This window comes from Toxorhynchites rutilus, chromosome 2 (genome assembly GCF_029784135.1).
Source record: "Toxorhynchites rutilus septentrionalis strain SRP chromosome 2, ASM2978413v1, whole genome shotgun sequence".
NCBI lineage: Eukaryota > Metazoa > Arthropoda > Insecta > Diptera > Culicidae > Toxorhynchites > Toxorhynchites rutilus.
Window position 1 is genome coordinate 236760397 of NC_073745.1, and position 26185 is coordinate 236786581.

General features: G+C 39.4%; 3 protein-coding genes across 3 annotated transcripts; 1 reads left to right on the top strand and 2 right to left on the bottom strand.

The window, feature by feature from the left end:
• Positions 1–595: 595 nt before the first annotated feature.
• Positions 596–2786, bottom strand: LOC129768423 (uncharacterized). The gene is made up of 2 exons (XM_055770075.1): positions 2632–2786; positions 596–2464 (listed from the first exon to the last, which is right to left on the bottom strand). The coding sequence occupies exon 2, from the start codon at positions 2451–2453 to the stop codon at positions 942–944; it is 1512 nt and encodes a 503-aa protein (XP_055626050.1). The 5' UTR covers positions 2454–2464; positions 2632–2786; the 3' UTR covers positions 596–941.
• Positions 2787–10761: 7975 nt separating this feature from the next.
• Positions 10762–13449, bottom strand: LOC129766186 (RINT1-like protein). Its single transcript, XM_055766689.1, has 4 exons — positions 12326–13449; positions 11927–12264; positions 11181–11867; positions 10762–11117 (listed from the first exon to the last, which is right to left on the bottom strand). The coding sequence occupies exons 1-4, from the start codon at positions 13298–13300 to the stop codon at positions 10931–10933; spliced, it is 2187 nt and encodes a 728-aa protein (XP_055622664.1). The 5' UTR covers positions 13301–13449; the 3' UTR covers positions 10762–10930.
• Positions 13450–16428: 2979 nt separating this feature from the next.
• Positions 16429–24823, top strand: LOC129767225 (probable cytochrome P450 308a1). The gene is made up of 5 exons (XM_055767890.1): positions 16429–23288; positions 23348–23687; positions 23743–23933; positions 24278–24509; positions 24569–24823. Exons 1-5 carry the CDS (start codon positions 23107–23109, stop codon positions 24662–24664), a joined length of 1041 nt encoding a protein of 346 aa, XP_055623865.1. The 5' UTR covers positions 16429–23106; the 3' UTR covers positions 24665–24823.
• The last annotated feature ends 1362 nt before the right edge of the window (positions 24824–26185 follow it).

Here is a 26185-nt window from a genome sequence, read left to right on the forward strand (position 1 = left end):
AATTCTTTCCGTTTGGATGCCATTCAGCATCGAGAAAGTTCCGGAAAGATCTAATCATTGCTGGAAAATAATCTGCCAGTTCCTCTGGGAATTTAAAAATACATTCATGTGAAAGAGTTTATTTGAATGTTTTCTATCCATGTAACACTGTGACCAAATATTTTTCAATCAAGTACTATTAACAGGTGATTATCGAGTTGGCATTAACCACTGGTGGGCTTCCAGTATCGAGGAAAATGTGGAAATAACTAATCGTTACTGAAAATAATCTGCCAGTTCCTTTGGGAATTTTCAAAATATATTCATGTGAAAGAGTTTAATTGAATGTTTTCTATCCATGTTACACTGTGACCAAATATGTTTCAATCAAGTGCTATTAACAGGTGGTTATCGAGTTGGCATTAACCACTGGTGGGCTTCCAGTATCGAGGAAAATGTGGAAATAACTAATCGTTACTGAAAATAATCTGCCAGTTCCTTTGGGAATTTTAAAAATATATTCATGTGAAAGAGTTTAATTGAATGTTTTCTATCCATGTAACACTGTGACCAAATATGTTTCAATCAAGTGCTATTAACAGGTGGTTATCGAGTTGGCATTAACCACTGGTGGGCTTCCAGTATCGAGGAAAATGTGGAAATATCTAATCGTTACTGAAAATAATCTGCCAGTTCCTTTGGGAATTTTCAAAATATATTCATGTGAAAGAGTTTATTTTAATGTTTTCTATCCATGTAACACTGTGACCAAATACATTAGGTTTTGTGATTTTTCAATCAATCGCAATCAACAGGATAGCTTCTGAAGATTATTCTTCCCCATCAGTAGGATATTTCCGTATCCAATATTGGATGCATAAAACCTTGTGCCTCCAACGTAACGCTCTCGTTTTCGAAGTTCTCCAAATATTAATTCATTCAGAATGAATTCAGATTCAACTTCATACAAATGATCTATAAATCAACGATAGTCCTACGTCACCCTTGCGGTTATACCATAGATATAACCCACTTCCTGTTTTTCTCTGCGCTTTGGAAACAGGAATCTGTTTCACATGGTCAAGGAGAATCGCTTCAAAAGAATTATTTTGTGGATTATCATTTTCCATTTGGTCATTCCCTGTTGAGGAAGCAATGCAATTACAAGTTGCTGAAGCTGCATCTCTGGTGTTTGTTACTCTTGGAAGCGCCTTCTTCGATCCTTCGACGATCTCAACAGTGTTGTCATCTAACGTTTGAGCTGCTTGCTGTGATGCGATGAAACGTGCCCATGCTCTCGGTTCGTATTTGTCTTCCGGAATCACCTTATCGGAAAACGGGTATACGCCGGCCTTGCGGAACCCATTTTTAATTATTTGTGAATCAAATGATCTCCAAACTTTGGAGATAATGTTTGAAAAAGCTGATTTAGACAGCTTCGTCCCATAGTGATTCCGTTGCCACTGGATAACGCACTTGTCATAGTCTTGCTTCAATGGTTTAAACACCGCCAGGTCCATAGGCTGCAAGAGATGACTTGTGTGGGGCGGAAGTTTGAGTATCACAACATTATTCTCGATTGCTTTTTGGATGAGAGCAAGAGAAACATGTGATACATGGCCATCGTAAAGTAGGACCAATTGTCCCTCAGCGGTAGCGCTCAGAAAGGACCGTTCGAAGTAGTTGGCGAAAACATCCGTCTCCATCCAGCCGTTTTTGGTTGCAGCATAAACTATTCCAGGAAATTCATCACATTTACTAGCCATCCAGCTGTTCCATACGTTGGATCCTTTGAAAATAATAAGTGGTGGTAATTTGTCACCAGCCGCATTTCCTCCCATCAATACAGTAAAATTTTCTTTTCCTGAACCGCCCGTGACACGATGAGCAGCTCTTCCAGTTTCTCCCACAGTCTTAACCCGACTCGGATCGAGGCAGAAGCTAGTCTCATCGATGTTATATATCTGCTCTGGAGGAACGTTCGTGGTCACCTGTTTTAGGAGCTTGAAGTATTCGGTCATCACGAAAGGATCAGCTCCTCGTTTCCGTGCGACCTCAACGGCTTGGGGCTTTTTTTGCGATAGATGATGCCGGCGCTTAAAATTCCGGAAAAAATCGTCTCCCGGAACACCGCTTACAAACGGTGTTTGAAGCTTGTTAACTTTTACGTACTCTGCTATTGCCAAAATTGTCTCCTCTTTGGATAGTCCAAAGCCCCACTTATCCATTTTCTTGATACAGTCGGCGATCTGTGTTTCAACCTTCAACGGCAAAGCAGTGGGTCGGCCTCCCGTTATACTTTTAATGCCTCTCAGACCTTTCACTCGCTTGAAGAGTGTTGCATATGGGATTCGGAAGTGCTTTGCTGCCGCTTTTATCTTCATCTTGCCGTTTTTTACATCATCCATCGCATCTGTCAAGTCCTGTCCACTGTATTTAGCAGGAGAACGCTTGCGAATGTATTTGCGAACCATTCTTCCGGTGGCTGTAAAGATTAAAAACATTCAATAAGCAATGTTTACTTTCACGTATTCCACTTAACCCAATTACAAAAACATGTGGGGCAAGTGGAAACAGGCCGATTTTTATAGTAAAAAGACAATCTTTCACATTTTGTATCGGTAAACACAAAAATAAGCATTTTTCAATTACCTAGTAGTGAAATGTAACCAGTTTTCCGAACTGCCGATCGTCGAAAATGTAATTTTACTGACAGCGTAATCGACTCTGATCGCAGCTGCAGAAATGCGATTGTAAACAAAGCAATATTTGGTTGCGTCTGGTGGTTCACAACGACTAAAAAGTACGTTTAGTAGATGTTTATTGATTGTTTGGCAGATGTTGTGTGGAAACAAAGCAAAATATTTTTTGTTATTTGTTTACTTTATATTTGATCCACTTACCCCCAAATTCCACTTGCCCCAGTGTACCTTACTTCTTTCTTTCTTTGTTTTTAAGAGGCTTTAAACTTTGCAGTTCATTCACCTCTAAAGCAGTACTGCGAATTAGATCCGTGTATGTACTGAATTTCGAAACGTATTCATCGATGAATTCTGCAGCTTGCGAAACTGTGTTAGTCAAACTAATCGTTCGTCGTTCCTTTTCAGCTTCATCTGCTGTGCAATTATACTGATGTGGCCATTTCGATGATTCTTCTGTTAGCCATGACGGGCCATGCCACCAAAGACGGTTATTTATTATCGATTGTGGACTAACCCCTCTGGATATCAAATCCGCAGGGTTTTGTATTCCTGGAACGTGCCTCCAATTACATCCATCACAAAGATTTTGAATTTTGCTAACACGATTGGCCACAAAAGTGGTCCATGTTGTTGGGATCGATTGAAGCCACTGAATTACACACGTTGAGTCCGTCCAAAAATAGGATTGGAAAGGCCTTCGAATAGATTGCTTCGCTTTCTGGTGTAGTTGAGTAGCCAACAGGGCTCCACACAATTCCAATCTTGGAATCGATTGACATTTCAGAGGTGAGACCTTCGATTTAGAAGTCAGCAGCCGAACGTATACTGCACCTTGTGCATCTCTACTTTTCACATATATGCAAGTACCATATGCTTTTACAGAGGCGTCGGAAAAGCAGTGTAACTCAATCGATAGAGCATTAGGTATCACCACACACCGTTCAATTTGTATATCAGCTAACAGAGGGAGCTTCGAATAATATTTCATCCATTCATCAACAAATCTTGGCGGCAACGGTTGATCCCAGTTCAATGTTTGACCTTCTGCATCTTGTAAAGTCCACAGTAGTTGAAGAAATATTTTTGCGGTAGTAATAGCAGAACCTATGAGACCTAAAGGGTCGTAAAGCGCCGCAATGATGGATAAAACCTTTCGCTTATTCACAATGGACGTTGGTTCAAGCGCCGGAATATTGAATTTCAACATGAGCACATCTGTTTTTGGTTTCCAGACCAATCCAAGGGTTGCCACGCTAGGATCGGTATCAAAGCTAATCTCATTTTGTTCCTGAATTGCCAAATTTTGAGCTGGAATATTCTCCAAAACTATTGGACAATTTGAGGCCCATTTCCTTAAATGAAAACCTCCAGAATTCATAATTTCATCTAGTTGAATTTGGAGTTGTTTCGCTTCATCAATTGTTTCAGTTCCAGTTATTATATCATCTATATAGCAATCTTCCAGGACAGCCCTCGCGGCCAACGGAAAACGATCCCTTTCATCTGTCGTCAATTGTCGTAGAACTCGGGTGGCTAAGAATGGTGCTGGTTTAGTTCCATACGTAACCGTATTCAACTCGAATGTCTGAATTTCCTCCGTAGGTGAAAAGCGCCATACGATGCATTGCAGTGCTTTATCCTCAGGTACTATGTTGATTTGTCTGAACATTTTCTCAATATCCGAAACGATCATGATTTGTCTCGTGCGACTTCTCAAAATTATAGAGCGCAAATCTTCTTGCACCACTGGTCCCAATAGTAACGAATCATTCAATGAAATTCCAGTGGATGTTTTACAGGATCCATCAAATACTACACGAAGTTTCGTAGTAGTACTTGAAATTTTAATAACTGGATGATGAGGTAAGTAGCACCGCTTAACAGTATACACTGCTGCTTCTGGAACTCTATGCAAGTGGCCTAATTTAATATATTCCTCCATGAAGCTTGTGTACTGATCTCGAAGAGAATTATCTGCTGCGAGACTTCGTTCGGTAGCCATAAATCGTCTGATGGAAATTTTTCGTGAATCACCCAATTGCGAAAGTTTATCCTTTTTTTTCGGTAACGAAACGATATATCGGCCTGCTGGTGATCGGCTCACCGTTTGTGTGAAATATTCCTCAGTTCGCGCCTCTTCAGGTGAGAAACTATTTTCGTCATTCCCAATATCTTCACAATTCGAAAACCTTGTGACCAATTCATCCAAATTATCAGAAATATTCAAATGACAATTAAATTTTACTGTTGGGTTCGGTACTGATGGACCGCCACAAACCACCCAACCGAAGACCGAATCTATTAATACAGGTAAGCCATCTCCTAACATCAACCTTCTATTCGCGTTGAAGTAATCGAAAAATGCTTCGATGCCCAATATTATGTCCACTCCATTAGATAAGGAGAATGTAGGATCTGCCAAGGAGATTTTGGTTGGGAGGGACCATCCAGTAGTATCAACTGAGGTTGTAGGTAGATTTACTGTGACCTTTGAGAGTACCAGAAAATTCATACATCGTGCGAATCCAGTGACTCGTGACCTTATTGTAGCTTGAATTTTGTGCCGAACATTTGAAGCTGATTGTCCGATCCCTTGTACCGTAATGTGTACCCTTTCTCGCGTTGTTCTTAGAAGTTGACACAACCGTTCTGAGACAAAATTGCATTCAGAACCAGAATCCAACAATGCGCGTGCCGGCATTTGATTTCCATATCCGTCGTCGAGTAAAACTAATGCTGTGGCCAGAAATACTTGTGATGTACAATTTTGAGCAGTGAGAGCAAATGATGAATCTGAGGGGACCATATTATCAACAGATGTGTGGGAGCTGTGTGATGAGCATGGATGACTTTCTTCTGCATTGGCCGAAGAGTGACCGTTATCTCTTGTGGCGTTTTCATCGTTAGCTTTGAAACAGATGAGCGTATGATGACGTCCTTTGCAACTTTTGCAGGAGAATTTTGATTGGCATTCGTTCGCATGATGACCAAATTTAAAACAGTTGCGACACAATGAATGTCTTCGAACGAATGCATCTCTGTCTACCACGGATAAATTTTTGAATTGAGGACAGGCATACAAATAATGATCCTCGGAGCAAGCCTGACATTTGTATACATGTCCTTGTGCTGAACTGAAGCTAGGGTTAACAGTTGATGGTTTTTGCTTCATGAATGTTGGTGGCATAAATTTGTTGTCATTTGTTCTGAGTGGTAATGATTCCAGCACCCGTATTCTTCGTTGCAGGAACTCTGTTAAATCTTCTAGTGTATCCTTTTCTTTAGTTGCTGAGAACTCTTCCCATCCACGGCGTGTTGAAGCATCTAAGCGTGCCGTAAGAATGTTGATTAGAAGAAGATCCTTATAATCCGCAGGCTGAACAATCTGATCTAGCGTCTGTATTATTCTCTCGAATCCTTCAACAAGACTATGTAATTCACTAACGGACTCTCTGGATAAATGCGGTAGCCTGAATAGCGATTGGATCTGGCGCTTCTTTAGTAGTTTACTATTATTGTATTTCTTGAGTAGCATGTCCCATGCTACTTGATAATTCGCTCCAGTGAGTTTCGAGGGATCTATCAAATTTCTAGGTTCACCCTGAAGGCATCCCTTCAGGTAGTGAAACTTTTCAACCTCCGGTAAATCAACCTATTCGAACTGAGATACCAATAATCGTCCACTTCGATGATCACTTGCTCCGCCTCAATAACAGGGATTACGTACGTAGGAAATGAATTTGAAACCGAAGAGGATTTGGGTTTGTGTGTGTATTTTCTGAAAAGTCCAGACTCGGCTGAACATATACCGTTCTTCACTAACCTGACGGAAAATAAATGGTGGCTTCCTCTTTGTTTCACATAAAATAGATATGGTGATACTCCAGTGCTTCCCCTCGGCCGCAAAACCAGCTAAAATCCTCGATAATTCTCCTTCCAGCAAGCAGTCCGATAACAACAAAGCGTTGAAAAATTCGAACAGGCGTGTAAGTATTTGGGAATCCGCATTCGACTGGACATATACTGTTCAATAATTTTACCCGGGAAACCGAACAGCTGGCTGGTCCAGTATTCTAATTTCAAAAGAATCCTCCTTAATTGTTGACGATCCGCGACGGAGCATTTATCCTGGTGTGGTAGCGATCCGATCCTTCAAGCTCGACTTGATTGGTTGGGCACAAGCGTAGAATTGATCCAAAATTGTTGTTGCGTTTTGATCCTTGAAACTCGGCTTTATTGGTTGAGCACAGAAGTAGAATTGATCCAGATTGCTGTTGTGATTTCATCCATGTTACACAAAATGATGGTGAATAGGAATAGAATTGATCCAATTGTTGTTGCGATCCGATCCTTTGAAGTCGATTTGATCCGAATTGATGTTGATCCAGAATGAATTACTCGTTTTGTTAGATTGTTCCATCAAATTGAAAGAAAATATTGTTGTTCCACCGAATAAGAATTGTGATCCAGGAACAATACTCCATATAATCGATAATGGTTTCCAGGATAATGACCTTTGTGCGAATTAAATAGATCCTCTTCCCTTTGATCCACAGATACTGAACCTTTGAAAATGATCCAAATTCCGTGTCCAGGATCCGGTTCGAAGGACCATAATGTCGGACTCAAGGGGTCTCCAAAATCTTTTGAAATCCTTCCTTCGATAGCTGTCGTTCATACCAGGGTCTAGAGAGTTCCCGTTGGGTCCAACACTGCTAGATTGCTCCAGAATTTCCAATGAAAGTCACACAAACATTTTCACAACATTTACAATAACACCAGATTTATTTGATTTAAAATACAATTGGTTTAATACATTTATTTTACATGGTCAACCGATCTACTTCTACTGGCTAACAAGGACGAAACAGAATTGGACTACGTTCACTACATTCAAATTTCTACTGTCGTCTATTTTTAAATTAAACAAAAAATACGGAGCTATAAAACAATAGGGCTGATCCCATGCAGCATAATAGTTCCCTAGTATTTATGGCTCACGGCCACTCTGAACCCGTCAACTGACATTTCGTATCTTCATGAAGCGTACACATACCCTCTCCTTCAAATAAATGCCAATAAAGTCTGAAAAATACACAATGGCAACATTTCAGAGAAGTTCAATTTTCGGTCTGTGACACCGTGGGCGAGTATACGTGTTAAGGTAATATTATATTATCAGGCACGTAGCGTAACCGGCACGGCACGTTTCATGCAAGACAAATATTATTGCGTGTGTTTCAAATGTGTATTCGTATATATAGCGAAACGGCTCCGGACATACACAGCACGTTTCAGACAAATGCATGAAGGAATTCTCGAAAAGAATATTTGCCGGTGCCGGGCACGAACTACACGGGCGAGTAGCACCATACATACAAATCAAACGTCGAAGTTCGTGGTATGGGTGCGTTCGTCGCACTTCGGTACGACATCGGTTCAATCACCAGTAGCATTTCTCCGCTCCGTCTGCGCTGCCGGTCCGTACAGAGAAGTTGCTATGCCTGATATGAATACATCATGTATTTGTCTGCCGGTGTCGGTACGTGCCGTTTACGCTACGTGCTAGATAATATAAAACGGCCTTTATGATTTTGCACGCGAGTACAGGAGGGTTAAGAATGAAAAGGTAAACAAACAACAATTTAAGTGCGATTCACATACAACATCCACGTCACGTTCACGTTCCGTCACGTCACGGTGCGTCAATTATTCTTCCATGCAATTCGTGTTGAAGCATTCACATACACCAGCAACGGCAAGTCGAAGTTGCCGTTGCCGGTGTATGTGAATGTTTGCATAAGAACTGCTTGGAAAGATAATTGACGCAACGTGACGGGACGGAACGTGAACGTGATGTGGATGTTGTATGTGAATCGCACTTTACCGGCTTGGTGGCATTTTTAGAACGAAATCCTGACGTATCCAGAGGGTGTAAATTTGTTTATTTGGACTCGATGAATGCGCAATGGGATGTAATTAAGGACTAAGGGTGGGTTTAGACTAGGGATATATTCATGTGAAGAAATATGATGAGATTTATAGAAATCGCATCAACCGTTTACACTAGCGTGAACTTCTATAATGAATATATTCATATCTTCGGTGAATTTATTCACCTGAAGTAGAACCGCATCCAACTTTAGTGATTTCTCACCAGTGAGAAATTCACAAGCGCTTACACATGCTGAATATATACCTCGAATAAGTGTATCATATTTATTCTCATCCGTTTACACCTATTTTCACGTGTATAAATCCATCTATAGCTATAGATCTCCCTAATGTAAACCCGCCATAAAAATGTAGCTCCCGTAGACCGATTGAAACATGGCGAAAGGTCTACTTTCGATTGTCCTAAATGAATAGAATTTTTTGTTTCTATTTTGAGGATGAGACTAACAGAGAGTTGCAACTTCATAAAATGGAAATGGAGGCCACTGGCCCAAAACGAACATTATGATTGATTATGTATAATACTGATTGTTGATATTTTAAATATAAAATAATTTCCAACATTGCAGAGCTGGTGTTTGTAATTCAAACATTCGCAATTGGTGGACAAGACCCGAATCAGGACGATAGTTACATCGAATAAGGCCATTGATCTTTTGTTTTTACGTCATAGATATTTTTAACGATATTGTTTTGAAGACATACTTTGAATGAAAGAATATTTAAGTTTCAAATAAGGAAAAAATGAATCCATCATTGCACAGCTTTTAAAATCATAATTTTTAAATTATTCTCTAGTTCTTTTCCATAATGTTGTTATCCGTCTAAAGAAAATCTGAATCATTTTCTGCTTTTGGCTAATTCCTTGAAACTCATCAGGTGTTTCATATGAAAATTATGCTTCTGACCGACGCTACTGACCAGTTTCTGTTTAAATAATTATATCAAACCTCATGTCCCGTATATCAAATTACACGAGAATCGGAAGGATAAGAGGCTTAAAGTTCAGAATCCCATATGGGAGTAACTCTGATTATACTGATCATGTGATGGATAAATTCGGGTTTATTCTGAGATATAGAAAATATTATTATTCATCGAAATTGTAGAAACGGTTCTTAAAAAATGATTTTAACGTTGATCTATACTAAATACTTCTCACTATTCAAACGAGTAAGACAGATATGAGTACAAGAGTATGCGAGATATCGATTATTAAACTCATGATAGTCATGCTTTATCTCTAGAGTAATTTATAGAAAGAGGAAATAAAATTACATTCCCATATGTTCAACAACTGTATCATTCAAGAGCAACCAAGTATTCCTCCTCATCTTTGAACCAGCGTTTGAATCAACAAACTAACGTTCCAAGCAAATGATTCATGGAATGAGTTCGAATAGTTGGCATTGAAATACCGAATCATCCAGGTATAACCGCAAACTTGTCATTCTAAAACATACGTTCAATTAAATGGAATATTATCTCATACACTTATTAATTTTACCTACATAACGTTCAAACGTCCGAAATTATGCAACCGACATAACGTTCAAACGCCCGAAATTATGCAACTGACATGTCTCTTATAAACGGGAATAAACTCATTCACTTCAGAGTTCATTTCTACACGAAACTGTCCGTGACAATGATGATAGACACAAAAAGATTAAGTGAAGTGTAAGCGACGTGAAAGTGTGTGTGATAGTGATGTTCGTGATCAGGCCCATAGTGTTTTATAACGTTATCGAATTTGTAAATTGAATTTGGAAGAAAACAAACAGCAATACAAATAACTTCACGGGTTGTTGTTCTCCAAAGTCGTCCAAAGAATTGAGAAGAAACCGCTCCTATTAAGTTTACATTTTTATAATGTACAAACAAAGGATCGAAAATAGAAACAAACATAACATTGGATTTGAACGCAATTAAATGCTTTTTCCGATTATTTTTTCAAATAAATGGAAAAATGTAAACATGAACAACAGGGGTGTAGAAAATATCCATGCTTGTCCACGGAGGGGGAGAGGGGGGGGGGTGTCTGAAATGGTACTTTTTTGTCCACGTGGTATGTGGACAGCCGCTTATATCACGCATTTTTTTTTAGTGTGATATAATCGAGACGTTACTGTATATACACCACAATCAATTTATTAACAAACATAAAGAAACGTACACATCATTTTCAATCGACAAATCAGGATCTGGGTATGACATGAACAATTGCCATTCCAGTCATAGTCATTTGGTTGATGATGACAATAATTTCAACACGAATGAGGTATTACACCAAATTAGGAATGTGCAATATCATTTCGCCTCTCCAACACTTCCAAGACCATAGGTTTTCGAAGTATCATTAGGCCCATCTCTTTCAGTGTGCTCGTCACTGCTTCCTCCGACTGTTCGGAGGAGACAGTCTCATGCAAAAGCAAGGCCGATCCGAGAGGTAGCGTAAGCAATAGACAGGTGTCGTTGATTCTGGAAGTATTTCAAAAAGTTACGCATAACTAAGTTTACTAGAACCAATATAAACCGCGAAACCTTTTGAACAGCAAGCTCGGTTTTCGTGCGTACTGACCAAACAGCGCAAACAGATTCCTTGTCATGTCATACTGAAACTGAAGCGCTCCACCCGTCGAAAACATAGTGTTCATCACCATTCCATCTATCAACCACTCATCCAGCTGGAGAGCGATGAGACGTATCGCAATGGAGAATACGTTAGAAGACAACTCACTCTCCAGGTTGTGCAGATTGTTCACCAGAACCTGAAACATTTCGCTAGACGTAGCGGACAGCATGAAGGTTTCCTTCGTGTCCAGCTGGTCAATGATGGGCCATATGTCGTGCCGATAGGATCTCGACTTTGCCTTCACTTCATCCACCACGCGAGAGGAGAGATTCCTCACCAAAGTATTTTGCCAATGGTCCAGCTCTTCGATTGTTTTGTCAAACACGGAACTTATTTCGTCTGTGTGCGGACCATACAGAGCGGCATGTAGGTGAAGATAGTGGACATTTTCACCCCACTCTTGGAGAACTGAGGTAATATAATTGATGGCGTTGAGAATTTTAGTTGAGCTCACACGATCCGTTCCGGGACTGTTGTGCAACTGCACTAACCGGCGACGGAAATTATCAATCAGTTTGAGCTGAAGATCCAGGAATTGTAATTGCTGTCCTGGCTGGGGAAGGGCACAATATCGTTCCTTGATAGCGTCCAGAAGACTGTGGAGAATCAAACATTATTGTTCCAACCCGAAAAGCTTATTTTTGCCTGAATCTACCAAATAAACTGATCCGCACACTTAGGAATTTTCATATCGTCCAAATTGGCAGGATCTAGGAAGCGCCACGGGTCATCACTTTTCAACATTGCGTCCATTTTGTCGGTTGTAAACTTTTCCTCAATCGCCATCCACTTCACCAAATATTTGGGTTGAATCAGCACAGATATTGCGCTCGGAAGACTGGTAGGGTACCCGAGGGTACTCTTCAGCTCCTGTTCGAACGCAAGCACTTCATCAATGAGATGTGCAAATACTGTCTCCTCCTGACATATGGAATCGATGTCTCCCACCAGCTTTTCGATGGCCAACTGCACGAGACCGCGTATGAACTCCAGCTAAAAAATAAGCGAAATTCGATTATTTACTAAACACGCCCAAATCATACCACATTCTTACCCTGACATTATGGTTGGTGACACCAGCCCTGAGAGCTGCACTCTGGAAGTTTTGTCCTACAAACACATGATTTTCCTTTGCCCATGACAAAATTTGTGTGAAATACCATTCCGGTTTATCCAAACGATTGGTTTGCTTGTTTCCGGAGAAATGGAATTGGAATCTTAGTCGGAATGGTTTAAGCAACAATTCCGTAACAGTAGTGAATGGAGGACATATAATTGACGGAGTGAGTTTAACGTTCAACAAATTTTGATCACCAGGTACTTTCACTAAGAACAGATATTCCGCCAGGATAATCAATTTGCTAATATTCTCCTTGGAAGGATTGAATGTTTCCAAAGATTGGTTCAAGTTGGGCCATTTTATGGTCTTCAAAATGGCCTCGAATTCCTTGGAAAACTTTTCCTTCAAAATATCGTGCCAATAGAACGCAGTATTCCTAGCATACATCTTCAAATGTGGTGCCTCAACCCCCTGCAATCGATCTAAAATACTGTTCGACAAATTCCCACTCAAAGCAACGTACAAACTAATCGTTTTATTCTCATCTTTCCCATTGACCGTGACCGTCAGCTCTTGGCCAATATTCTGGATGTCCAGCAAAATCAGAAAATACTCCTTCATATTCTCCAACTTCTTTATCTTCTTCAAATGCCCATCGATTCGTGACATCACCTCACTGTGCCGATCGATCGTCTCGAGCAGTTTCTCCTCGTACGCCTCGAGATTGTCAGCCGCTTCCTCCAGTTCGGTGTACTTCCACGAGCAAGATTGCACCGCATTCTTCAGCTCCGGGGCACAGCTCTCATCACTAAGCGTTAATTTTGTGGCCAATCGGTCCAGATCAGCACGGTAACTCCGAACCAGTTCATCGCTTTTGGTCAGCGCATTGAAACCCGGACCCAGTTCCGTGTTCAATTGGGCGACAACACGATCTTCGATCGTCATTTTCGGTGTGGAATGTCTTTGCATTGGGGGGGGGGTGGCTACTTACTGGCTGGGGTCAATTATTTGGGATTTGGGATAGCGAACAAACTGAACATACCGTAGAAATTCGTGATCATTGGAACTTGTAAACACATCATCATCATCCACCGCAGATGACATTTCTCCAGCAGTTGTTGTTTGGCCAGTTGACAATGGGAAAAAATTGTACCCACTGGTCATTATTTGCCAAAGATTACACTGAAGTTTTTTTTTAGTAATGTATATCAAGAAAAGTTTTGTAATTGGGACGAAATTTGATTTTGTAGTCAATGTTATACTTATGACAGACATACAACTGTACTAACGTTGTACTGCGAAAATTGTATGTCTATCATCATGTACAGCGCTAGGAGCATGCAAGCAACCCGGTACAATCGTTGTACCTGTACCGACCTATTTTACCACTGTACATGGCTACAGTTGTACTGTGTGCAGCGCCATAGACGGTTAGTGGTGGGTAGCATGAACAAACCGAATCGAAATACCTGGTAAACATTCTTTTCATTGACCTTCTATTGAGTCAATAACTCAGATTGGAAACTTGTTTGTTGTGTTTGATGGTTTAGACGCTAAATAAAAATCTTTTTCATTGAAATATGAGGTAAAAATTGGTCAAATTTCTGATTGTCAGTTTGACGTGCGGTACAATGTACAACCGAAGTATGTCTGTCATGCTACAATGGTACCTGTACAACGCTGTAAACGTACAACGCTAGTACAGCTGTATGTCTGTCCCTGGTATTACTAAACACTGAAGAAATAAAATTGTTTTCCCAAAATCTATATATATAAAAATTGATTTCTGTCTGTCTGTCTGTCTGATTCTTATGGACTCGGAAACTACTGAACCGATCAACATGAAAATTGGTATGTAGGGGTTTTTGAGGCCGGGAAAGGTTTTCGTGATAGTTTGAATTAATCAATTGAATGAAACCAAATTGGGCATATTGGGGTTTTAGGGTGCAATAAATATTTCTATGATGGTTAGACTCTCCACCTCCCTCTTTAAAGGGGGCCTGCCATACAAATGAAACACAAATTTCTGAATTACTCGAGAATTAATCAAGCAAACGAAACCAAATTTGGCATGTGGAGGTTTTAGGATGTAATAAGTAATACTTTGGCGGTTACCCAGCAAACATTAAGTCGTATGAATAGCTATAATTGGAGGCGATATACATACAACCAAGACACATTTGTATGATATATGATGCAGATAACTAGCATATACACACAAAAGTGGAGGCGATATACGTATATGCCATGTTTTGTACGCATATAAAGCCGTATATAACGATATGCGATGCTTTTTGGACTGATATGCGATTTGATACGACAACGTTACCACTCAATCCATCGATGACATGCAAAATCGTGTTTTTGCATTTTATGCGATTTTAGATATATATGATCGATATTTTGATTGATATTTTATGCGATTGTGATTTGATACGAAATTATATGTGACTTATAATGTGCAAAGTTATACGATTTAATGTTTGCTGGGTAGACACTCCTTCGGCTCTCTAAAGGTGGGTTGTCATACAAATGAAACACAAATTTCTGCATAACTCCAAAACTAATCAAGCAAATGGAGCCAAATTTTATATGTGAAGGTTTTACAAGGCACGAAACGTTTCTATGGTGAATACACTCCTCCCCCCTTCTCTAGGGGGGGGCTGCCAGACAAACGAAACACAAACTTCTGCATAACTCGAGGTTTTTGGGTATGAGAAATGTTTCTATAATACCCCTCCCTCCTCTGGAATGATGAGGGGGTCCCATAAAAATATTACACATATTTCAACCAAAAATATTCCAACCAAACATGACAATTGAAAATTTTCGGAAAACTTTGAAGGAAAAAAGAGAAAATTCGGAAAATTAAATTCCCATATGTTCTACAATTACATAGTGACAAGTGCTGTTAGTCCATTTGATGTTTGCGCTAGCGAAATTGATCTTTGTTCGAAACTGGAAATGGATTTTAATGTGATGAAACGTACTCCTATATCCTCTTCTATCTATACCAGAAAAAAGGATCGCCGGATGTGTTGATAAGAGCAGAACTCGAGGAAGGAGTTGTCCGATTTAGGACTGTCTTTATTCTATCATATTTTCTGTATAAAACAATTATTCCATGTAACGGAGAAACATGTTATTTGCAAGTGGATGAAAAATCTTGAACGAGAATTATGTCTGAAAATAATCTGATATTATAATGATGGGTTTTGTTAGAAATACTAGGAATTTTATAGTAAAGGGTAAATTAAACGGGGTCGATTAGAAGATCAATCAATGATCAATGAACAGTTCTGCGATTGGACCCATGAACTTGCTCATAGTAAGAAACAGTGAATGTTTGAAGGTATTGATAACAAAAAACAGATTTTGGGCGGGACGAAGTTTGCCGGGTCAGCTAGTAGATTATAATTAATTCAGATGCGAAGCCGGATAAAATTCTCCATTCTTTTTCAAGTAATACTTTACAACTCTGATTCGCTCTGATACAGCATTTTATAAAACGTTTTTTTTTCTACGTTTCTCGATTTTTTTCCAATACTAAAATTAAAAATAATATGATTTTTATAGGTTCATGCGGTAGAGAGATGCACACAGATTGTCTTCATATATTAGGTGTACCGGTAAGTTTCTTTGGTTTTACAACAGATGGCGTAACTTGATTATTGTTCCATTGAATCAAATTTCCAGACATTCGTTGGAAAATTACTGTCATTGTGCGTCTTCTTCACTGTATGTCAAAAAGTTGAAGCATAAACAACATAATTTTTTGCCATTTCGAATATGTCGAATTTCGTATCAACGAGAGTGTTTTTGCGAGGAATGTTACTTCATTACTTCAATATAAAAACTGCGGCAAATCATCGCATTTTGGTGGGAGTTTATGGTGACTATGCTCCAACTGAGCGAACGTGTTAGACGTGGTTTGCACGGTTTTTTTTTCCAAAATATATATTTTATTAAGCCACATGTGGAGTTAGCCTGACGGGGCCGGGAGTCCAATATTTTGACAATTTTTGTCTTACAACTATGTTAGTAATATGTAACCGATTACTCGCGGTTGGCTCGAGGTTAGTATTACAAGTGTTCTCATAATTGGTATGTTGCAGTCTTCGATGCTCTGTACGTGTGCCCGACACGGGATACTTTCTATTGGGATGCAGCTGACCATTAATCAGCAACGCCCCCCTAGTATGTACCCCATATCTAGCGTGGTGCGTCTTTCTCGCCTCGAGGAATCCAGGATAGAATGGTCACTAGCCGGCGCAATCATCAGCTCGTGTAGAGTTGTCATGAGCGGTACAACCTTTGGCTCTTGTTGAATGATCAGTGGACTGCACAATCTTCGGCCCGTGCATCTGTAAAGAGTGTGTGTATGTATTGCCGCGACTAAGTAAAAGTTTATCGATCGGATAGGAGGGATATGAAACGGGGGCACAACGAAGGAAACATCATTAAACGTTGACATCGGCGTTTCTGAGGAACAGATATAGATGAAGCAGAAGATCAGGATCCCGGCTACCTAAGATATCCCGGACGGGGATATCCGATTATCTGCCTTGTGCTCTCAGTGCTCTAGAGAGCTGAGAGCGAGCAGCATGGAACCGGATACACGACCAGACAACATGCTCGATGTCGTGGTAGCCATCGCCACAATCACAAAGATTGTTTGCTGCGAGCCCAATGCGATAGAGATGCGCGTTTAGGTTGTAGTGATTGGACATAAGCCGAGATATCACGCGAATGAAAAAACGTTTGCACGGGTTAAAAGTGGTAATTTTAACTTAGGAGACGAAGAACGTTCCAGACCGCAAAAAAAGTTAGAAGATGAAGAATTAGAGGCTTTACTCAATCAAGATCCGTCACAAACGCAACAAGAACTTGGAGTAGCTCAGAAAACCATATCCGATCGTTTTAAGCGACTATCGTTGGTTTATTGGTCATTTGTTTGAAGTTGAATCTGAATCCATTTGAATGAATGAATAAATGAATATTTGGGGCAATTCGAAAACGAGAGCGTTACGTTGTCTCTTTGTCGATTGAACGAAATGATATGATGATCACTTCATTATTTGAATATAAAAATATTCTACTGACGGGGAAGAATAATCTTCGGAAGCATTCCTGTCAATTGCACTTGACGAAATATATTTGGTCGCAGTACTATACAAAGAGAAAACAATAAAATAAGCTCTTTCGCTTGAATGTAACTCGCAATTCTAAGCAGAAATTGAAGCCAATGAAGTCTTCTTTGAAAAAATACTACACTACCTAAAAAAATGATTTTGATTCCGACATTATTGATTGCATTTGTTTTTTATAGTTTGCATGGCCTCGGTACGCTTCTATCACAATTAATGAAATGTTATTATTTGTGACATAATCAATTGAATAACTGAAAATGTCAAGCGCTATATAAACGCTCTTACTGACCCGTTTAGATTGGCCCGATTTATGGTTTCCTCAACACAGCCATCAAAACCGACGTGCCTGGGGAAATTGGCATTGCAAATACATACAAGTTGTGTAGGGGGGAGGCTTTTGTTCTCACCGACATGTGTGCCCTAACATAGCCATCTAAACCAAGGTGCCTTACATTACAGGGCGTTTGTTCTCCCGCCACTTCTCGTTTGGGGGTCATCGGAGCAACCTCGTTGCCGGCGGGTGTTGAGTGGGAATGGATTGTCTTAAGACAGGTGAAGGAGAAGTAATGTAGTAGTTTTCATTCCACAAGAACCCTTCTCAGCGTTAGAGACGAATGAACTGCAAAAGTTTCTATACACCAAACAAGGAAGGAAGAAAGGCGTTTGTTCAAATTCCTTACTTACACAGTAAATGTGTTGAATTCAGTTGAATTCTAAAATTGTTTCATTCAACTAATAATTAAATCAATAAAAACGAATGATTACTAAGCTAACGATAGTCCCTCGTCAACCTTGCGGTTATACCAACCCATGTTTTTGTTCTTGAGAAATGATTTTTCAAAATTAACCGATGATCCGAAAAATCCATTTTTACTCTTTTTTCCACAACAAAAATTTATAACTTTTGAACTACTGGACTGATTTAGATGATTGACATATCAATTTAATCCATTAAGCTAACCTTGCTTGAAAAAATATTACACTTGGGAAAAAATCGTAATTATTAATTGTAATTGGTTTTCATAGTTTACATGGTTCCGGAACCAAGGGCATCATATTTTTTGCTATATTTTAATGTTTCCGTAAATTCAATGTAGCGAATAATTGTCTTGAATTTAATATATCTAAAAATGTATTCAAAAATAGAATTAAGGAACTCGCCTAAGTAAACAGTCTGTAGGAATCTTTAAATCCAAGACGGCGAAATAAATAAATTAAAAATTAAAAAATAAAAAGGGGGGAAAATTGAATTTTCGAACCACCCTAAAAAAAAATTTAAAAAAACGATTTTATACTTTGCAATAAGAAACAAACCTACCAATTTTCACGAATATCTGAGAACCATTATATCTAAACTGACCAGAAGTCCCGCGTTACGCGGGACAGTCCCGCATTTCAACAAAATGTCCCGCGTAAGATTCCGTCCCGCGAAACGTCCCGCTTTTGGCAAAAGATACGAAAATGTCCCGCAATATCAATATATTTCAATATCACAATTTGATCATGTTGATTTTTTTAAAGGGATGAACCTCAAAAAAAAAAACAAAATCTAAACCACCGAAAAATCACAACTAAGTGCCGATACTCAGAAAAAAATAATACTGATCAGTTTAGACTCGCTAAACTATGGTTTATGTTCACATAACGTATACACATATCGTTTTGTTATTTGTGTCCCGCGTTAGACCTCTGACCATCTGGTCACTTTAATTATATCGGTTTGGCATGGAATGGCCGAGCTAGTATCCTTCTTAGAGCCCTCAACTTTGTCTGGGAGTTATTGAGAATCATGTTCTATAATACTACTAGCTGACCTGGCAAACTTCGTCCCGCCCAAAATTTATTTTTCATTATCACATCCACGTTTTCTTACTAAGCGCACGTTCATGGGTTCAATCGCAGAACAGTTCATTAATTGATCTTCTAATCTACCCTTTGAAATTATTTTTTACTAAAAAATGGGTGGGTTATATCTATGATACAACCGCAAGGTTGACGTGGGACTACCTTAGCTTAGCAATCACTTGTTTGTATTGATTAAACTCTTGATTGAATGAAACAATTTCCGAATTCAATTGAATTCAATATATTTGCTTCGTGAGTAAAAAGATTGAACAAGTAAGGTCAATTCATGCATTTTTATAGATTATGTTCTTCGTTAAAAGTAAATTAAACGACAGTCCTTTTACGTTTGGTTTAAGTTTCGAAATATGTGAACGGAAGAATAATCAAACGATTATTATGCATCCCTCAAGTGAACGTACTTCTCGAACTGCGAATTTGCTTGAAACCTGAAAGTTCATTCGCCTCTAGTGTCTGCACGATATTCCCAGGTTCTTCTTCTTTCTTCTTCTTCTTCAAAGGCACTAACGTTCCTAGAGGAACTTCGCCGTCTCAACGTAGTATTACTTGCGTCATTTTTATTAGTACTTAGTTGAGATTTCTGTGCCAAATAACACGCCTTGAATGCATTCTGAGTGGCAAGCTCTAGAATACGCGTGACCACAGTGCAAGACGGAGGCAATTTCTTTGACGAAAAATTCCCAGGTTCCTAAGTCTAGAAGACCATGTTAGGGAAACATGTTATAGTCTGCACATAGGCAAGCGAGTACAAAAGTACTTATAGTTTGCATTTATTTGCAAAGCCGATTTCCCCAGAAATCTTAAATTTGAAATCTGTGTTAGGGAAACACATTTCAGTCGAAACAAAAATGCCCCCAACCTGCATGTATTTGCAATGTCGATTTCCCCAGAAACCTTGGGTTTGAAGGCTGTGTTAGGGAAACATGTTTCAGTTGGAACAAAAATACCCCCGACCTATCTGAATTTGTAATGCCAATTTCCCCCAGACACCTGGCTCAGAAGTCGGTGATGGGGAAACACATATCAGTTGGAACTAGAATACTCCCGACTCGCATGTACTTGCAATGTAAATATCCCCACGCTCCATGGATTTGAAGGCTGTGTTAGGGAAAGACATTTCAGTCGGAACAAAAACACCCGACTTGTATGAATTTGCAATGCCGATTTCCTTCGGGCACCTTGGTTATGAAATCTCTGTTAGGGAACACATTTCGGTGAGAACGAAAACTCCCCCTACTTTCATGTGTATGCAATGTCGAGTTCCCCAAGGCTGCTTAGTTTTGATGGCTGTGTTGGGGAAACCGTAAATCAGGCCAATCGAAACAAGGCAGTTAGAGCGCTTAGATAACGCTTAACGTTTTACAGTTATTCAATTGTTTATCTAATGAAAATAACATTTCATTCATTGCAATAGACGCGTAGAAATATTCCTTATCAATAGATGCAAACCTCTTTCCGATCCAGTAAGAAATATTCGAGTTATAGGTATTCGGAATCTTTCATTTTTTCCTGCATGTCCTGTGTTTAGGTTTTCATATTACCCCCCATATATTCCGGTTAGACGTAGTCCCACGTCAAAAATTTCAGTACTTCTACCAAAACTCGACATTATAATAAAGGATTATTTTCAGACACAATTCTCGTGCAAGATTTTTCATCCACTTGCAAATAACATGTTTCTCCGTTACATAAATGTTAATAAATGTTTCATACAGAAAATATGACAGAATGAAGACAGTCCTAAATCGGACAATTCCTTTCTCGAATTTTGCTCCTATCAACACATTCGGCGATGCATTTTTATTTATATAGATAGAAATAGATATACTTTCGAACGATGATCAATTTCGTTACCGCAAGCATCAAATGGTAGTCCATTTGACGTTGTCAATATGTAATTGTATTTTTCGAATTTTCCTATTTTCTTTCAGAGTTTTCCGAAAATTTTCAATTGTCATGTTTGGTTGGAATATGCTTGGTTGAAATATTTGCATTATTTTTATGGGGCCCCCTCTCCTTTCCAAAGGAGGAAGGGGTTTCATACCATCATAGAAACATTTCTGGTACCAAAAAACCTTCACATCCCAAATTTGGCTTCATTTGCTTGATTAGTTCTCGAGTTATGCAGAAGTTTGCGTTTCATTTGTATGGTAGCCCCCATGCCCTTAGAGAGGGGGTTAGTGTGTCGAACAACCATAGAAACGTTTCGTGCCCCCTACAACCTCCACATGCCAAATATGGCTCAATTTGCATGATTGATTCTCGAGTTATGTAGAAATTTGTGTTTCATTTGCATGGAAGCCCCCTTTAGAGAGAGTGTCAAACTACCATAGAAACGTTTATCGATCCCTAAAACCTCTATATGCTAAGTTTGATTCCATTTGTTTGATTAATTCTAGAGTTGTGCAACCTTACCCCCCCCCCCCCCCTTTCAGAGAGAAGAAAGGAGTGTCAAACAAATATGTATCCATATGCCAAATTTGGTTCCATTTGCTTGATGAGTTTTCGAGTGATGTAGAAAATCCCTCCCTTAGAGAGGGAGGGTGGAGTGTCTAAACGCCGTAAAAACATTTATTGCACCCGGAAATCTCCACATGCCAAATTTGGTTTCATTTGCTTGATTAATTCTCGAGTACGGTAGAAATTTGTGTTTCATTTGTATGGCAGCCCCCCTTAGAGAGGGGGCGGAGTGTCTAATCACCATAGAAACATTTATTGCATCCTAAAACCTCCATATGCCTTATTGGGTTTCACTTGCTTGATTAATTCTCGAGTAATACGGAAATTTGTGTTTCATTTGTATGGCAGCCCCCTCTTAGAGAGGGGGTGGAGTGTCTAACCACCATAAAAACATTTATTGCACCCTAAAACCTGCATATGCCTATCATGGTTTCATTTGCTTGATCAATTCTCGAGTAATGCAGAAATTTGCGTTTCATTTGTATAGCAGCTCCCCCAAAGAGAGGTGGGAGGAGTATATAACCACCATAGACTAATTTATTGCACCCTAAAACCTCCACATGCCAAATATCGTTTCATTTGCTTGATCAATTCTCAAGTAATGTATAAATTTGTGTTTTATTTGAATGACTAAATACCCCCCCCCCACCCCCTAGTGAGGGGGGAGGGGTTTCGAACTATCATAAGAACCTTCCCTGACCCCAAAAACCCCTACATACCAATTTTTATTTCGGTAGGTACAGTAGTTTCCGAGTCCATAAGAATCAGACAGACAGACAGACAGAAATCCATTTTTATATATATAGATTTCATGAATAAAAAGAAGAAGCGTTCCTGCTGGTTTGATTATAGTTATGGGTCATTGTTGTAAACGTAATCATTACCGTGAGTGATATGCGATAATTTACCAACACATTTCATGAATATCGCTTCATTGTGACGCTACAGCGCGAATAATGTTATACTCAATTTTACTCTCAAGATGATGCGAACAAATATTAAGACTTTTTCATCGTCGCTGCATTTTTCAAAACGAAATTCTGAAGATCACATAAATCAACTGAGTCAACAGATGATTATATTTTTGTGTATATTTTTTCACACATTTTCAAACCAACCTGCAGTTCTAACTCTGCTATCAACAACCGAAACATTGATTGATTAGTTTGTCCTCTATCAATGGGACTGGAGAGAGATATCGTTTAGGGTTTGAATGAGTGTACGATCTGCTCGTTTCTCTCACCCAAATATCGTTGAAAAGTGCATTCTATCATCCAGTCAAGTGAGAACCACATCGTGAAAATGATTGAGCTCTGTATTGCGCTGTCCGTGTTGGCTGCTTGCTTGTATTTCAAATGGTCTTGTAGCTACTGGCGCCGCGTGGGTAACATTGATGGACCGCAGCCTCTTCCATTTTTCGGCAATGTTTTCGAACAGCTCATTGCGAAGAAGCATTATGACGATATTTACGACGATATTTATCGGTGACATGTTTCAAAAAGCTCCTTCAATATTTGCAACGTAATATACTCGTATATTCCAGTTCATATCCCTCGGCATTGTGGGTGGGAATCTACGAGTTGTTCAACAAACCAGCGGTCGTTGTTCGTGATATGGACCTGGTGAAGGAAATTCTTGTGAGCAACTTTCAGAGCTACAACAAAAACTCCTTCCGAGTGGATGAGACCATCGATCCCCTCATTGCGATGAACCCATTCACTCAATCCGGGGACAAATGGAAGCAAAGGCGGTCCCAAATAACGCCAGTTTTTTCCACGGCAAAAATACGAGCTGTTGTACCAATAATTAAAAATATCACGGAAAATTTCTTGGAACATGTTACCAGCAACCGTGTGATATGCCCGGATTTCGAGGCCAACGATGTATGTACCTTTCCTAGTTTTACTGGGTCAAAATAACCAATTTTTTAAGTTATAGATTTGTGCGAAGTATACCATCGACGTTGTAGCTAGCTGCGCTTTTGGTATAGACGCCGAGTCATTCCATAATCCCGATGCCGAGTTCCGACGGAATGGTCTAGCGGTTTTTAAATCAGATTCGCTCGTTGCATGGTTGCGCCCGTTCCTGACCCATTTTGCTCCTTGGCTTTCGTCAATGTTGAAATTACCGTAAGTACTGTTCATGTTGAACTGCGATACTAATAGATCTTAATCGTTACTAAGTGCAGTGAATTCATGTTGAACGTTTGAGTTCTCCACTGCCGTATACATACGTACGTAATGTATACAACTTATTCACAACGTGATAAGAACACTCGTGAATAGATAAGATGCGTTCGATGCGAACGAAACATGGTTTACTATCGAAATGTTTCAAGTGTATGTAGGTCGCAAACTTTGATTAGTTCATTAAAACAAACTAAATATGAAGAAAACATTTTGAACCTTTCATGTGTGGAATGTCATAGGATACATAAGATATTTTTTAACTTCGAATGTCACTATATTCGTAGGTTTGTCCCTCGAGATGTAGATCGATGGTTTCGCGCAGTGATAGGTGAAGTCATGCGCCAACGCAGAGATGGTGAAATAAAACGACAAGATCTGTTCCAAGCGATTTATGACTCACTCTCACAAAACGGCACGATCGACGTGAACGCTACTGAAATTGTTGGACACTCTGTCACATTCCTCATTGAAGGATTCGAAACATCCAGCATCCTAATGAGCTACATGCTTTATGAGGTTGTTTCTTTCCGAACTTCCTGTATTTTCTTATATTGATACGATACGTTTTTTTCCAGCTGGCAGCCAACCAAGAAATTCAGGATAAAGTACTGGATGAAGTAGATTCTGTATTGAAAGAATGTAATGGAACCCTAACCGATGAGGCTTTGTAAAAATTGGTTTACATGGAAAGGGCTATGTACGAAACACTGCGGATGCACAGTGCGCTTTTCACTCTGCAAAAGGTCTGCACTAAGGATATCGAATTGCCTCCCCAATATCCAGCCGACAAGAAAAGGATCTGGTTGAAGAGTGGAATGACAGCCATTATTCCAATTAGCGCCATTCATTATGATCCACAGATATATCCCGAGCCGTACCGATTTGATCCCGATCGGTTTCTGGAGGAAAACAAACGGTGTCGCCACCGGTATACTTTCTTAGGTTTTGGTGAGGGGCCGCGCATTTGTCCAGGAATGAAGTTTGCACTCACCCAAAGCAAGATAGGAATCGCTACGTTGCTCAGAAAGTTTAGGGTACAACTTTCTGAAAAACAAGAGCTTCCGCTCGAATTTTCCAAAACGTCAATTCTATTGACACCCAGAAAGGGAATTTGGGTCAGGTTCGAGAGTAGAGGATAAGAAGGTAAATCAATTGATAGAGAATTAATTCTAATCAAAAATATACTACATAATAGATATGAATAATTTTGAACTCAGCATGTATGTAAATGTATGTAAATGCTTTACGTCGTTTCCGATAGCTTTATATATAATTACTAGATTTAGATCCGTTGCAATCCGCGATTTTCCCTATTTCATGATGAACTAGCTGACCCGACAAACTTCGTCCTGCCCAAAATTTTTTTTTCATTAATACCTTCAAACAATCACGTTTTCCTACTAAGCGCACGTTCATCGCAAAACTCGTCATTTTAATATCAGACTATTTTCAGACACAATTCACGTACATGATGTTTTGAACCAGTTGCAAATAACATTTTTCTCCGTTACATGTCCGTTACAGAAAATATGATAGAACAAAGACAACCATACATCGAACAATTCCTTCCTTCAAGTTATCAACATATTAGCCGATCAATTTTTATTTATATAGATAGCAGAAGATATAGGAGTGCGATTTATCACATTAAAATCCATTTCCACTTTCAAACAAAGATCAATTTCGCTAGAGCAACAGCAAATGGACTAAAACGCTTCTTACTATGTAATTGTAGAACATATGGGAATTGAATTTTCCGAATTATCCCATTTTCTTTCAGAGTTTTCCGAAAATGTTCAGTTGTCAATTGGTTGGAATCGATTTGCTTGATTAGTTCTCAAGTTATGCAGAAATTTGTGTTCCATTTGTGTGGCAGCCGCCCATAGAAAGGGGGAGGGGTCTCGAACTGTCATAAAAATGTTCCCCGGCAACTAAAACCCCCACATACCAATTTTTGATCCGATCGGTTTAGTAGTTTCCAAGTCCGTAAGAATCAGATCAGAAAGGCAGGCTGATATCACTCCATTTTTACACAGTAATTTACATTTAATACGACATTTTGCTAATTGGACAGACCTGTAATGCGACACGTTTAATTGGAAAGCATTAAGTGCAGCCGCCGTCAGACGGCGCCAGTGGTTGTATGGTTAGCGTAACAGCCTCACAATCCGATCGGCCTGGGTTCAATCCCA

Bases quoted from the DNA above. Each gene is read 5' to 3' on its own strand.
- LOC129766186 (XM_055766689.1), bottom strand. From the start codon at position 13,300: ATGCAAAGACATTCCACACCGAAAATGACGATCGAAGATCGTGTTGTC. The intron at 12,265-12,325 runs GTAAGAATGTGG...CTTATTTTTTAG, and splicing joins TCACCAACCATAATGTCAGG to CTGGAGTTCATACGCGGTCT. The intron at 11,118-11,180 runs GTTTCGCGGTTT...AAATACTTCCAG, and splicing joins CCGAGCTTGCTGTTCAAAAG to AATCAACGACACCTGTCTAT.
- LOC129767225 (XM_055767890.1), top strand. From the start codon at position 23,107: ATGATTGAGCTCTGTATTGCGCTGTCCGTGTTGGCTGCTTGCTTGTAT. The intron at 23,289-23,347 runs GTGACATGTTTC...CGTATATTCCAG, and splicing joins ATTTACGACGATATTTATCG to TTCATATCCCTCGGCATTGT. The intron at 23,688-23,742 runs GTATGTACCTTT...TTTAAGTTATAG, and splicing joins CGGATTTCGAGGCCAACGAT to ATTTGTGCGAAGTATACCAT.
- LOC129768423 (XM_055770075.1), bottom strand. From the start codon at position 2,453: ATGGTTCGCAAATACATTCGCAAGCGTTCTCCTGCTAAATACAGTGGA.